The sequence below is a fragment of the Thermobia domestica genome, chromosome 7 (assembly GCF_964235325.1).
Source record: "Thermobia domestica chromosome 7, izTheDome1.hap1.1, whole genome shotgun sequence".
Classification (NCBI taxonomy): Eukaryota; Metazoa; Arthropoda; class Insecta; order Zygentoma; family Lepismatidae; genus Thermobia; species Thermobia domestica.
Window position 1 is genome coordinate 70,854,120 of NC_137460.1, and position 15,840 is coordinate 70,869,959.

General features: G+C 34.6%; 1 protein-coding gene across 4 annotated transcripts in view; it reads left to right on the forward strand.

Moving 5' to 3' along the window:
* The window catches only part of roq (RING finger and CCCH-type zinc finger domain-containing protein roquin), a 134,173-nt gene that overhangs the window by 8,684 nt on the left and 109,649 nt on the right, over positions 1–15,840 (forward strand). For all 4 annotated transcript variants that reach the window (XM_081764831.1, XM_081764833.1, XM_081764834.1 and 1 more), the window contains exon 2: positions 6,937–7,099. In XM_081764831.1, coding sequence (XP_081620957.1) covers positions 6,938–7,099 — 162 coding nt within the window. In that variant the 5' untranslated portion in view covers position 6,937. The remainder of the gene's footprint in view (positions 1–6,936; positions 7,100–15,840) is intronic.

Here is a 15,840-nt window from a genome sequence, read left to right on the forward strand (position 1 = left end):
ATGTAAAGCTCTTTTAAGGTTTAAATCTGTCTTTATTACACCTTCTAATGATTATCAGTCCGTATTCAGCGCTTCGGTGGCGTACTTAAATCAATTTCAATACCCCATGGAAGTGTACTAAATATATGTTAATGAGAAGTTATAGGTGTCAATCAATTGTATCGTAACAGGACGCATTACATTACTTTATTTCATGTTTTAGGGTGACCAGACGTCCAATTTTTGATGAGATTGTCCCTTTTTTCTCAGATAGTCGTCTAGTGCGCTGAGAAAAATGCAAACAGGGCGCGAAAGGTTTTTTGTATTTACGTAGTATACTAGTAATTTCTTGTAAGGATTTCAACGGGGCTTTGGCGGAAAGACCACCCCTTTTACAAGAAATTCACCCACTAAAATATATGAATTCAAAAGGCAATAAATGTCTCTAATTTATTTTTATTTTGTTTATTATTTTTCACGATATTACACCGAGGCGAAGGAGACGTATCTGGTCCCTCTTAAACGTCAAAAGATAATGTAAAACAATTAAAATTGGAATTAGCTTAAAGAAATGAATAACAACATGAACCTTCCTCATAGGCATGAATAGCGACATGAGCCTTCCTCACTGATATGGGTAATGACATGTGCCTTGTTACTGACATGAATAATACGAGTCTTCTTCCTCACTGGCATGAATAACAAGAACAATGCTGTACCTAGGTGGGCTTCCAAATTATGCTAGTTTACCGGGTGTCCCGTTCTTATGTTTTCTAAATGTGGTCACCCTATCGTATATACGTCTGACCTTGGTGCGGCACGTACCGACATAGTTCACGGGAAACATACAGATGGTACAGTCCTGCGTGGTATGAAATAAACTAATTCTATTCAGGCGCAAAGGGCTAGGTTACAACTGTAATTAGATTATGATTGTTACACAAAATTGTTTTTATATTTAAAATATCGTATAATTACTAGTAGATCATATGGAACACATTGTAATATTAATTATCTAGTAACCTGAATGATGTTCCTTCCAGCACTGTTGCTTAATCGTCCGATATTTTGAGTACACTTCCCAGACATTCTTTGCCAGGGTCATAAAGCTTAAGTCGTTATTTTTGTAGTTTTCACATTATTCTTGTATTTCAACAGTGGCAAAACAAAAATTACATTGCAAAGTACAATTGTAATTCTGTCTGCCTGTCGCAGTAGGTATGATAACTTAAGCACATAATTAATAGTTCAGTGGATGGATAGTCTCACTTTTAAGAAACAAGTATTCCAAAAGACGAAAATACAGGTTTTAGTAATAGCTAGTGCACTAATTCTAAATGGTGTCCAGATTCCTTCCTGTCGGAAAGTCAATTTGTTATTTCTGAAATAGAATGGGTGGTAGAATAATCGGATGTTTTTCCTGTTAATATTTAATATTAAACAGTTGTTTCTTTTCAACGCGTCGTGTCCAACCGGAAAACGCAAAGATAAGTTCGATATGCCAAGAGGGTCGTAATGTACAGTTTTAGAGCTTCTCCTTTAGAAGAGTTAAACAGTTTATTTATTTAATTTATTTATTTTGTTAGTTTTTTTTTTTTTTTCCTTGCTGCCTTTAACGGAACAGATACATGTAGTTTAGCAGTAAGAATAAGTACTTTCAAAGTTCGAATACTGAATATAAACCCTAATTACAATTTTTCTTGTTTTCTAACTGCTTGCCCGAAGACATATTAACCAACTTTCCAAATGTGATTAAGTGAATCTAGTAACAACAGCAGAGGAGCTGTAGGATGATCAATGGTTTTTCCATGTGGTTCAAAACTATGTTGTAGATGAGGGTTAGAGTTAGGGATAAACAAATAAAGGTGCTTCTCTGATAGCTGTAAAAGATACTGTATGTTTTACGGTGTCAAAAAATTAGGTTCCTTAATAGATAAAATAATAAATTTTATCTACAAATTCCAAAAAGCATTATTTAGAGATGAAATAGTGTGGCGTAGATGGTCTGATCTATGCAAGATATGTCTCCTCAAATTCCATGGATTCAAGTTCTGACATGGCTCAGAGCTCACGTAAATAGTACATTCTGTTCTTTCTACCTCGCTGTTGCATAATCAATACACTAACAAATTACTTTGGTTTTGGAGAATAACAAACAGAACTTGTTTTGATTTTAGACTATAGCTACAAGTCAACAGGTTAGCTTTAAATTTAAGTGTTTAAACTTAATTGATGTCGATTTCATATTTATTAGTTTTCTAAACCATTTTGTAATTTATTTGCGGTATTCTACATTAGCACTTTACACTATATTTCTTGAATTACTTTAAAGTCGATCAGGTACTTATTATAGATTGATTAAAATTATTTCGTATATATGCTTGCTAATGAACGTTATAAGATACATATCTGGTGTTAAATGACGAGCACTACTATTCATTTCATAAAGAAAGGCCCCTGACTTCGCGGTGCTGCCGTGACATTCACTCAAAACTTATATTGCATTGTCGTACCTCGTTAGAATTGCTGAAATGTTCTCTTTTCAATACTTACGACATAAAAATTTTCTTTGTAGTGTGTAGAAAAACAAATAGTGAAAAAGTGCGTATTTTATCGTACTTTATTGGTAGATTAATGTTCATAGGACTATATCTCGGAAACGAGGTCACGTGAAATAATTTCCTGTGCACGATATGTAGGTGCATCTATTACCTCTAAGTTCTGAAAATTTCGTTACTATATTCAGTAAAAAGTAAGACACCATTATCTTTGAATTGCTGCGGTGTATTATCAATCTGAAAAAAAAAAAAAAAAAAAAAAACTTTTAGAAAGATTTTAAAATAACTTTTTCAACCAAACTGTTTCAATTTATTTTGAAAGATAAACAATGACAAATATGACATTATGATTTTCTTTGCTGTCGCAGTTTATACGGAGTGCCACGTTGCCACATTTTCCTGGCATGTAAGTCTCAGCTTGACGGGTATTTAAACTTCTCACGTACACTGTGTGGCACTTTTTAAAGGGATTTTTAAAATTGCATATCTCCACAGATTTTTAACCAATTTCTTAGAAATTAACAGAATGTACAGTAAACGTACCAATTGTTTAAAATTAAGAAAACAAACTGTTTACCTTGTTTGGATTTGCATGTGATGGTCCTCGAAAATTCTTGCTTTTTGTCAGTTTTTTTCACTTATTGCGTCAGTACAAAATACACTTGCACAGAAACAAATACACTCAAAAAGTTTATGATATGATACAATCTTAGTTGATATGTAATATTGAGTTTACACTTCACAAAAAATCTGTTTTCAGATCTAGAAGTCAAAGTACTTCTCTTTAGTGCTGTACATTTCAAAGCACTTTCCCACGTAAAGTCCAACTTCATATATCAGAAAATAAACGCTAATATTTTATTAAAAACTTCCTTTCACCTTGCGGATGCTATGAACTTTGTATCTCCTTTGTCCTACTCTTTTAGGATTTGCGGATATTGCACTGGATGGGTAATGGAACCTTGCTACCAGCCTTGCTAAACCGGCTGAAGACTAGGATAGTCCCTGTACTTCAATGCCTCCTGAGTGCAGCAGTTTCTCTGCTACTTTCGCATAAAAAGTTCGGCGAAGTGTGATATATTTTCCTGCTTTCTTCCTGTACAGCATGTGAGCATTGACATGCGATAAGTCAAACAGCAGAAAAAACAGTTTCTTCCGCCATTTGACAGACATACTGATAGCTCGTGCATAGTTGATTTGTAAAAATCGCGTAAAGCTGGCTTCCGTACAAATCACATGTGTAAAAATTTTATTGTTTTCAATTGAAGTAACATGTTTTCACTTAGAGAAAAAATAAAAAGATTTTTGTTTTACTAATTTTTCTTTTTTTCATTCTGCTGTTTCCGAGATATAGTCCTATAAACATTGATTTACCAAAAAAGTACTATAAAATACGCAGTTTTTTTTATTAATTTCTATTTTTTTCTCACTACACAGTACAAAGATTTTGTTTTGTTTTAAGTATTGAAAAGAGAACATTCCAACGAGGTATGACAATGCAATATAAGTTTTGAGTGAACGTCACGGCAGCACCGCGAAGTCAGGGGCCTATCTGTATGAAATGGATAGTAAGCTTGTATCCGAAAATGATTATTCGAAAATCACTTTCAGATACAAGGTTAGTGCTTGTTACTTAATTATTTCATATGTAAGTACTTCGTGAAATAATTTACGGATGTTAATATTAATATTTAGAAATAACAAATAATTTACGGATGTTAATATTAATATTTAGAAATAACATACTTTTAAATAAGTGTTACTTTTAGAAATTGCAAAACTGTTTCGACAAGGCCTCGTGTTTTCCTCCTAGTGTCCTAGACTCAATGTTAGACCAGGCTATCTACGTAACCGACGGCTGTTGACCGTAGATGTTTCCAGATCTGAAATGTATAAAGGTTCTCCATTATATAGAATGTGCAGTAGGTTTAATTGCAGATCAATATTAAAAAAAGATCTGGATTTAGCATTATCTCTGTCTCTGTACACAAAGAAGTTAAAAAATATATTGTTAAAAGAATATAACAAATGTGTAAAGTAAGTATTTGATTATTAATGCTTTCTTTACTTGTAATACGGTTAACATTTAATGCTTTTATACTCTTACCATAGTTATTATTGACATTTGCAGATATATATATATTGTCAGTATGTTTATATTCACTGTCATGTATCATAATATAAATATTATAATATATAAGCTTTCTATATTGTGTACCTTCTGTAATTGGAGATTTTATTCTCTGTTGAGGGACAATAAATAAATAAATAAATAAATAAAAATAACGTCAGAGTTAAAAAGGGACAGTGAAACTTTCGTCAAACAAGATATGCTAGTAAACATACATGTCGAATTTGACAGGAGGAAAGTCGGAAAGCCTTTCTTTCTTTTCTGAGGAGCCATTTTTTTTTCTTTCTTTATTCGTTTTCTATGCTCACGGTGTTTGAGACAGTTGTGAACCGTTCCAACTGGATTTCCTGGCAACGCAGAACGCTACTGCAGCGTACTCTCTCATCAGCAAACAGCTATTAGAAAAAAGCATCAGAGTGTTCGGAATGTTGACGATGTTGTTTTCCTCCATGACAAACGCGAAGTCGCGCTTGGCGAGTTTATGTAGCATTCCTCTTACAGTGTAGACCTTGCCCCCAGTGATTACCATCATTTTGGTCCATTGAAAAAGTTCATGGCAGTACAGAATTTCACGAATGATATCTAAGTACAGAACGTTGTTTGTCGTTTGTTCCATGATCAACCAATCGCCTTTCATGTAGCAGGCATAGAGAAACTTGTACTGTAAGGCAAATACGAATTCATATTCACGAAGAAATTAAATGTCGACTAAAAGCAGGGAATTCGTGTTACTATTCGGTTCAAAATCTCTTGTCGTCGCGAATTCTGTCGAGGAATTTGAAGCTTAAAATATATAAAACGATAATCATGCCTGTTGTTCTGTATGGTTGCGAAACATGGTCGCTTACTCTGAGGGAAGAACATAGACTGAAAGTATTTGAGAACAGGATCCTGAGAAGAATATTCGGACCCAAGAGGAACGAGAATGGGGAATGGTGAAAGCTTCATAACGAGGAACTACATAGTTTATACGGTTTACCCAACATTGTTAGGGTCGTCAAGTCTAGGAGGCTTAGGTGGGCAAGTCATGTAGCTAGAATGGAAAAGTGTAGAAACACTTTCAAAGTCTTGACTGGTAGACCCATCGGAAAACGACCATTAGGAAGACCTAGGCGCAGATGGGAGGATAATATTAAGGTGGATCTCGCAGAGATAGGAATACAAAGTAGAAACTGGATCCAATTAGCTAAAGATAGAAGTCAGTGGAGAGCTTTTGTGAACGCGGCACTGAACCTCCGGGTTCCATAGGCCATAGAGTTAGTTAGTTAGTAAGGCAAATACTTGAAGAGATGTGGTGGTATATGCAAAAATAGACAAAAGTGCGTAGAATATATATATATATATATATATATATATATATATATATATATATATATATATATATATATATATATATATATATCTTGCTTTCCGTTATGGTTTGTAATCTGGCAATAAATCAGGAGGCGCAGAGAGTTCTTGATTTTCCCTCTTATATCTTTAGTTTAATTTTCTGTAAGTACGATACTTCATAGAATTCCGAGTATTGTTAAAAAAGAGCTCATCCATACTTGGTCCAAATTCGAAAGAAAAATTGAACTAAAAAATAAAATAAAATAATAGTAATCACAATCACACATTGCTTTTTTTCTCTATGAGGGTAAATGTTCAAAAATTCCATTATATATCTCTCAACGCCGAGGCCAAACCGCTTAAACTATAAACTTCAAATTCGGACAGTGCATGGAATTTATGATGTAAGGAACCACTAAGGAAAGGGGAGGAGATGGGGGTAGCAATTACTATAATGAGATGTCCGTATCTCTGAATCCCTTAGTTAGAGACATGAAATTTGACATTTAGATTTTTTTTTTTTTATTTGAAATAATTATACACGTGTTTCAGCATTTTTAGATGTCAGAATGATTCACTAGGATTCCTAGTAGAATTCTGTATAAAAGATCCTCGAAGCAACATGTGGGGCATTTGCTAGTGTATTCCCAAACATCTAATTAGCACTAATGTATCTTCCATTGTTTTCAGCAATGGACGGAACGAAGTTAGGGTATTATGTTCTAAATAGCCAAACCTTCCAGTAAACTGATTTTACATACATGAAGTGAAACGTAATGATACCCATATTAATGTTTCAATGACTCGTGAAAAACTTTTATAGATATACTATATTGTTGTATTATCTACATTATGATTTATTCTGTGTCGTAGGATAAAATAATTTCCCTTCTTTCTGTTTTGCTTTTAACACGTATTTTTTATTTCCTGTTACAGAATGCCAATCCAGGCACCACAGTGGACTGAGTTCCTATCATGTCCAGTGTGTTGCAATGAATTCGATGGTACCTTACGCAGCCCTATTAGTTTGGGCTGTGGCCACACAGTGTGCAAAACTTGTCTTTCCAAGCTGCACAGAAAACAATGTCCTTTTGATCAGGTGAGTCACCATTATACATCTTAAGCAGTTATTATGTTTACATTCAGGGTTTCCATCAGCCTGGAGAAATCAGAGTGATAAATTTGCTAATGAATTATAAAGAAATTACATTTTCGAGATCAATTTAAGCTTTATTTGTGTTATTAGAACAGTGGAAGTATATGACTAATAATTCACAAGATAGAGAGAAGATTGTTATCCTTTATTTTTATTAATGACTGGCTTTAGGTCCACAAGAAATTAAAAACTACGAAATAGTTCTTACTGATGGCGACAGAATGTAATTTCCAACTATATTTTAACCCTTATCCGGGCAAGACATTTTTGTAACGTAAACGGGCAACCGGGGCCTGTGAGGCCCAGTATATATTTTAAGTGCAGAATACACAAAATCAATGCCTATTGTCACTTACTGTTTAGACTAGTCTAGAATGTACCGGTATATATTTTTGTCAAGTAGCGAAACTTCGTGTCACGCTTTTGTAAGCCAAGCAGAATAGCAAATCCGGTCCAGACATTTTTGTAACGTAAATGGGCAACCGGGGCCTGTCAAGCCCAGTATATATTTTAAGTGCGGAACACTCAAAATTCAATGTCTGTTGCTGCATACTGTTCCGACTAAAGGTTACAATAGTCACGTGTTCAATATATAATTATGTGACAATTTGATCTAATATTTGACAGGAATTTCACTAAAGTTATACGGGGCCTCCTAGGCCCCGGTTGCCCGGTTACGTCAGGAAAAGATTTTCAAATATATGTATGTATGTATATATATATATATATATATATATATATATATATATATATATATATATATATATATATATATAATTAGCTTTACCAACTCGATATGTTCATGATTTTAACTTCGACGAAAGATAGAAGAATTCAGTATTTTATGTCTTCGAAATATGTATGGTTATTGAGAAATTTTAGAAAAATGAAGCTACTGGGCCTGGGAGGCCCCGGTTGCCCGGATAAGGGTTAAAAGTGGTGAAGTAGACGATTGCAAATGCAAACTAATTGGCTCTGAATAAAATCCTATATTAAGGAGATTAAGTTTAAAGGAGTAAAAACGTTACATATTTATGTGTAAAATTGACAGTTTCATCTACATGTTCCCCTTCTAAGGGGAAAGAGAGGTCCATGGTTGGATCCCAGTCCATGTGGATTTGTGGAGGACAAGAAGGTGTCTAGATCCTCGGTCGAAAAAATGTAACAGCCTTTTAAGGCCAGCCATCCTGCGTGAGGTTTTCCTGGGTTTACCTCATTCCTACCAGGTAAATACCGGGATGGTACCTAACACAGGTCCCAGGCCTGTTCCTTGCTTCCTTTTCCTCGGATAGTGTGATCGCCGACGGACGGGCTAAGATGGCCGTAGATCTTGAAAACCCAGAAATCTAATCCTAATCCTAATATCATGTCATGTCCATGGTTTTCTTGGGGTTCTCCGGTGTCCTCACTCATTCTCATTCCGTCAGTCCCTTTCAAAATCATTCACTTTTTTTAATCGTCCGTCTCATTTATCCCATTAAGACATAAACATGGAACCGTAAAACTTATCGATTTCATTTCATTTTTAAGGGGGAAGTAACTAGACGATTTTCAGTACTCTTTGTTCTCTTATTAAGAAAAGATTGAGGTCACGACCAGAGTGGATTGATTTAAATCACTTGATAATTTACATCGAATTCCGAAATAAATTAAGTTAAAGTGGAAATAAGTAAAACCCGTTTTGTTCTGTTATTTTGATTATGGAAGATTATAATTATAATACAATGAGACTGAAATGTATGTACAGCACAGTATGAAAACGAGTGTTCATGTAGAGAATGATTAGGAAAAATTTCGTATTGAATGGGTAATGGAGGAATCCTGCTTTCTTCTCTTCGTAACATAGGGTTTTTAAATTATTAACTATTCCGAAGGGAAAATCACCATGAATATTTGAAACGAAAATTCTTTTGTGTGCAGTCTGTGTGTTCCCAGATAAAAGGGGCATATTTAGAGGGGTCCGATCCCCTCTCCGAAACTTTTTAATTATTTATTTATTTATTTTTAGATTTTGTAACTTTAGGGAAAATTTATGTATTTTATATGTATTTCGTGCCGCAGGCTAGTTCCGTTTAAAAAAAAAAAAAAATACCTCTGCCAAATAGTAACTTTTGTGGGAAAAAGTTGATAAACGTTGCTCTACTTTTTTTCTTTACGCTTAAGAAACATTATTTGGGATTGAAATAGATTAACGATTGGGGATTAATTCAAAATTCAACCCCAGTACTTCCACTTAAGTGGCATAATTAACATTTAATACTAATTCCTAATGTTTTTTCTTCAGTTTGTGACTTGTATTATACGAGATAAAAGATTTGATTTAAATTAAAAAAATCGATTTAAATTTAAAAAATTAACATTTTTTTAAATCATGATATTTTTCCAGTCTGGTCACGACGATGTATTGCACTCTTGCGTGACATGTAGTATGGAATAGATTTTTTTTCGTGGTGCATATTTCAATTATTATTTCCAAATACATATCCACAGGAAAATTTTTGGCTGAAATTATTTATTGAGCGTATGGGACACGTTTACAATAATATGGACTTTACCTGTAATGTTCCTTCAGTGCGTGTTTTTAAGCCTATATTTCAGTTGCTCTAGCGGGGGATCTCCATCTTGGTACAAGGCTTAAAATATTTTCCCATACAGATCTTTATATAGTTATTGCAACTAATATTGGTATTGTAAAAAAAAATTATTTCTTATAGCGTTCTTATCTGAAGTATCCACAATTAGTTTATTTATATTATTAGTTAAAAGCTTTTAGCCTCTTAATATATGAATATATTAAACCTGCCTTTTGTAAGAGCTACTTGATGCATTAATCTTCATCAACTGCCTTGCATTAATCTTCACCAACCGATGAGCGCTTCAAATTTCTAAATGTACAGTTTGATGCCAAATCAAATACTATTGTCAATAAAGTAACTGTTACCTTGTAACACTGTGCATCTACAAAATTTAAAGCGTTCATCAGGTGATGGACATAATGATTAGTGCAAGAAGATAGCATTGACTCATACAAAAGCAGAAAATGCAGATTTAGTGTATTCATATACTACCTGTGAACTTGGCCACCTGCTTATCTTGGCCTGGTTCGTCTTGAACCTGCATTTTCTCATATGACATTTGTTACTTATTACTCTGTAAGTTGGCCACCTGTCTATCTTGGAAGTTGGCCACATTGAAACAATGTTGACCCTATGATGATAATAAATTTACTTGCGTATCTTGGCCACACAAAATACCGTTTTGTTATTTTTCTTAACTCTTTCGTATTCCCATACGAGAGGCAAATGTTCTGTATTTGTGACTGGAGACAAGAAGCATGGATTCTCACGATTTGTTCTTGGAGGTCATTGGCCAGAACACTACCCTGATAAAGGGGTAGTGAAGGAAGATGTGAATAAGAAAAAGCACCTATAGGAATTCAGGAAATGGTTGTACGTATTTGTTTACCCTTTCTGTTTTGGTCAAACCATTAGCTTTATCGGCTCTTTTCATCAGTGGTGAGCTTTAGTAATTCTGGAAAATTCTCAAGGTTAAAGCTAACCATGTCATTTGTCAACTATTGGCACGTGACGGCTTGTCAAAAAGAGCTCATGTGGTTCGGATTCCACGTTAATCAGTAGGTCCACGTCTCATATAGCCTCGCTGCTGAACGGGACGTTAAACTCAAAATCAACTCAACTCAACGGCTTGTCAAAAAGTACCGGTAGTTTTCCTTAACATCCTTCTGAAAACATCTGTTGCTCCGAAGAAAACATTTACAGCAGGGTAGGTCATTAACAAGAGGTAGTTAACTATAAAATTAGAATGTGCATATATGCCAAAAAGAATAAAAGAAATAGGTTTAGAAAGAACTACCATGGATAATAATTGTATAACAAAAGATTTGCTATTTTTTCGAAAGCTATCTACAGAAAATATTTGTCCCTGTCAAAAAAGTCATATAAACTGCATATAAATTGTTCAATTTATAATTTTGCTTTTCTTATTTTCAATCTGAATAACTCAGTGTGCTACTACAATATCGATTTCAATAAACTGCATTCAGTTTCTATTTTATGGTTGTGTTAATGTGTTTTCAATACGAATAATTCAGTGTACTAGACTAGTACATATATTAAACATACTGTAGTAATTTATTCTAGTTCTGTATATTGTTATGATTACTCTATATACATTATTTAAAAGTAACTCTTGTGCCATTGCTTATTAAAATTTTACAATCAAGTATTACTAGAAATTCTATTCTAAAAATACAACCACCATACTTATTTTCTGTAAGTTGGCCATTTTTCAATGGAACCGATGGTGGTCAACATAGACAGGTTTCACTGTAGTAGGTTAAGAGCTCTTAACTAGTAAGATGAAGAACTGGTTTTGGATACTTCATATAAGGACGCTATAGCAATAAAATAGTAAAAGCAACTTACAGCGTACCACTGTCAGTCGTAAGAACTACGTACAAAGATTTACATAGGAAAATAATTTAAGCTCTCAGATCTGACTAAAATAGCCCGCTAGAGCAATTGAAATATAGGCTAAGAAACATTACATTACAGGTGATTTATCTGGAAAGTTTACAATATATATATATATATATATATGTATATATTGCAAATATATGCTGTATGTGTTGCAACTAAAATGAATAAACTTTCGGAAATTTTAACAGGAACGTCCTTCACTCCTTCCAAGTATAAAGTACGTTTATTTTCGCGTGTAAAATGTATTATTTATAGTGTTCAGGAATTTTAGTAGTATTTCGCAAATGGTACTTCATAATAGATGTATCAAAAAGAAACATATTTATTTTGTCTTACGACTAGCGCGGTTAGTGAGAATTTAAAGGTGACTATATATCTATAGATGCAATGTGTGGTAAAATTGCACTATCAAATTTTGTGAGGTGATTCGCAATATCAAAGAAGAGATAAACTTTTCATTCGAATTGTCAGGTCATAATGCAGAATGGTCTCAACAGATCCTATGGAAATGCAGATCTAAAGACGATATCTCACACACCTAATCGACAGTTCTCCATAACATCTTCTTCGACTCACGTAATCATGTTGTCGGTTCGGCTTGTTTGTGGTTGACGTTGGTTGGGTTTGTTACCACACGACATTCGACTTCTTTAAACTTCGACAACCACAAATGCATACTTTTCACACCCATTAAACCTTCATCACACGTCTCACAGAGTTGTCGATAAATATCGATAGGTGCTACACATAGGTGAAGAAATCAAACTATCACACGTTGTTCTTGCACACTGGACGTCGGTCATTTGTAGTACTTCAGCGGCGGTAGAAACTACGAGAGCTGTCTTCTATAACAGATTCACAAAGAGAGTTTGGTATTTAAAAATGACATCCATTCTTTTATCAATTCACAGCAAAAATAAATAAATAAAATAACTTGAATGTATCTCGAATAAGTAAATTAGGGTTCATTTATAAATATTAAATGGACCCTGTGTTTGATCAGTACCTGAAATTCTGTTCGATTATCCCTTTTCCAGTAACGTCTCTGCTTGGTCGTCTTTGATTGTTGCTGAAGTTAGTCGATTTTCCTCAATAAATATTCCCACTGCTTCGAGACTTGATTGCAGAGACGTATTTTATATAGCCAATCGTTTCGTCAAGGATAGGTGTAGTATATAAATAGCATGTGGACGGAGAGAATTGGTGTGATTCATAACATTCATTTGCGTTTAATTTATCAAATAAATCATTCACTGCTCAATAATAGGCTTTGAATGCCTTTTAGAGCGTCCAGTTTCTTGCTTTCATAGAGGGTTAAATAGATCAGTACGTTTAGTTGTCTTTCTTTGATTTTTCTTGTTTCTTCCTTCCTTATAATTAATGTACCGATTGGCGTCAAGTAGCAATCAAACAAATTCATGCTAAGCGAGCTGCACGATACTTGTTCAGAACTGTGAAAATTATTTAACAAAATATTTACATGCGAATTATATGTGATGAGAGAAAAGAAATCTCTGTATGACCTATTGAAATATAGAAAGAAACAATAAAGAGCACGTACTATAAACAAAAATACTCTGGAGAAACTTATTATTATTATTATTATTATTATTATTATTATTATTATTATTATTATTATTATTATTATTATTATTATTATTATTATTATTATTATTATTATTAGGTATTCTGCCTTTCGGCAGGTCCTGGGACTAATGGGTATTTTAATTTTAGATTTGGGCCTGGAAATGTTTCTTCCACTTTTGTCGATCTTCAGCTTCCTCTTTTAACTCCCAATATTTTTTCCTATCTTTCAAATCATCGATCAGCTGTGTTCTTCCTATTCCTCGCTTCCCTTCTATCTTTCCCTCTATGACGGTGTGAAGAAGACATTTTCTTCTCAAGATATGTCCAATCCAATTGGCTTTTCTACGAAGAATGGTGGCTAGAAGTGTCCTCTTCTCTCCTATCCGTTTTAAAACATCTTCGTTTGTTGCTCTCTGTGTCCATTTTATCTTCTCCATCTTCCTCCAACACCACATATCTAAGCTCTCCAAATATTTCTTTTCTAACTTCCGTAATGTCCAAGTCTCTGAACCATACACTCCAATGCTCCATGTATAACACTTGATCAACTTCGTCTTATGTCCAATATTGAGCCTACTAGTTAAGAGTGATCTTTTCTTGTCGAATGCTTCTTTAGCTATGGCAATTCTTTGGTGCAGTAAGCGTCTCTCGTTTAAAACAAAAAAACAAAAACAAAAAAAAAAAAAAAAAAGATACTTGAAATTATCGACCTCTTCAAGTTCTCTTTGTTCTACTCTGATCCGTAAGGGCTTTTCCACGGGATATTCTCATGACTTTCGACTTTCGATGTTAATTTCCATTCCATACAGTTTTCCAGTGTTAACTATTTTGTCAATCATCTCCTGTAGTCCTCCTTCAGTTTTAGCTATTATAACCGTATCATCTGCATACCTGATCTTGTTAATGATCTGTCCTTCAATCTTGAAGTCTCCAGTTCCCATTAATACTTCCTTCATAAGCATTCACTGTAAATATTGAATAATTGGGGCGACAAACTACATCCTTGTCTGACTCCTCGTCCAATCTCCTCACTATTGGTTTCTCCTTCATTCAAGCACATCCTCACTCGTTGTCCTATGTACAGGTTTTGAATGAGTCTTCGATCTCTCCAGTTGACTCAGATTTCTTTAAATATTTTCAAAAGTTTCGTCCAATTGACTCAGTCGAAAGCTTTTCGCCAGTCGATGAAGCACAAACACAACTCTTCCTTTACGTCAAGAATTCTTTCTGATATAATTCTCATTAATCCAATAGCATCTCTGGTGCCTTTTCCTTTTAGGAATCCAAATTGATTTTCTTCTAACCTCTCATCTATCTTGTTTTCCAGCCACCTGTTCAGTATGCGTGCAATGATTTTTCCAGTGTGGGGAATCAGGCTATTGGTTCTGTGATCGCTACACTTCTTTGCTTGATTTTTCTTAAGCAATGCAATCATTGTAACGTCGAGAAAATTCTTTGGCCATTCTCCACTCAGGTAGATCTTGTTAATAAGTGAGGTCAGTACTTTCATTGCATTGTCTCCTAATTCCTTGAGCAAATCTACTGGTATGTCATCATCTCCAGTGGCCTTTCTCCTTCGCATGTCTTTGACTGCTTGTACTACTTCACTTTTCAGTATACTGGGTCCTTTTTCATCATCCACCCATTCCTCTGCTTCGATCGCAATATCTTTGGGGCGGTTCTTCCGATCATACAGGTCTTTTATGTATTCCTCCCAAATTCTAAGGATTCTTTGATGGTCAGTGGTTACATTACCTTGTTGATATTCGATGCCGAACGTTCGTATACTTTTGTTAGCTCTCCCTCCTAATTCTTGTGCTTTCTGGTATATCATATCTGCCGCGCCGTTGAAGTTCCATTATTTCTTCACATATCCGGTCCATGTACATTTCTGTGGCTTTGTCCGTTTCTCTTCTCAATTCATTATTCAGCCTTCTGTATTTATTGATGTTCGTGTTTTTTGCCCTTCTGCGTTCCTCCATCTTCATCTTCAATTCTCCTTCTGCGTTGAGAATTATATCAGAAAGCATTGCTTCAGTTATCCATGGTTTTCTCGGTGCTCTTTCCATCCTACCAATGTTAGTGGAGTGTGTCAAGTAGAATCTGTTTAACTTTCTCCCAACTATTCTCTATATTGTCAACCATATCTCCCATTGCACAGAATTTTTATACAATCTCTTCTTTCACATCATCGTCGATATTTCTTAGTTGCTCTAAGTTCAATTTTCGATTTCTCCTCCCATTTTTCTTGATCGCCTTTAACCAGGTTTGCATTTTCGCCACCAGTAAATTGTGATCCGAATCAATGTCCGCTCCTGGCAATGTCTTTACGGCTCGTACACTATTGCTGAAACGTTGCTTCACAAGAATATAATCGATTGGTAGCGTTTCATATCTCGTGAACTTTTCCACGTGTACAGCTTGGCTTTTCTTTTCTTAAACCTCGTGTTCATCACCACCAGATCATGTTGCCTACAGAAATCGATAAGCATTTGACCTCATTCGTTTCTTCTACCTAGTCCAAATGGTCCCACTATCTTATTCGCAGCTCCTTCTCCTACTACGCTGTTGAAGTCTCCCATTACTATGGCTTTGACC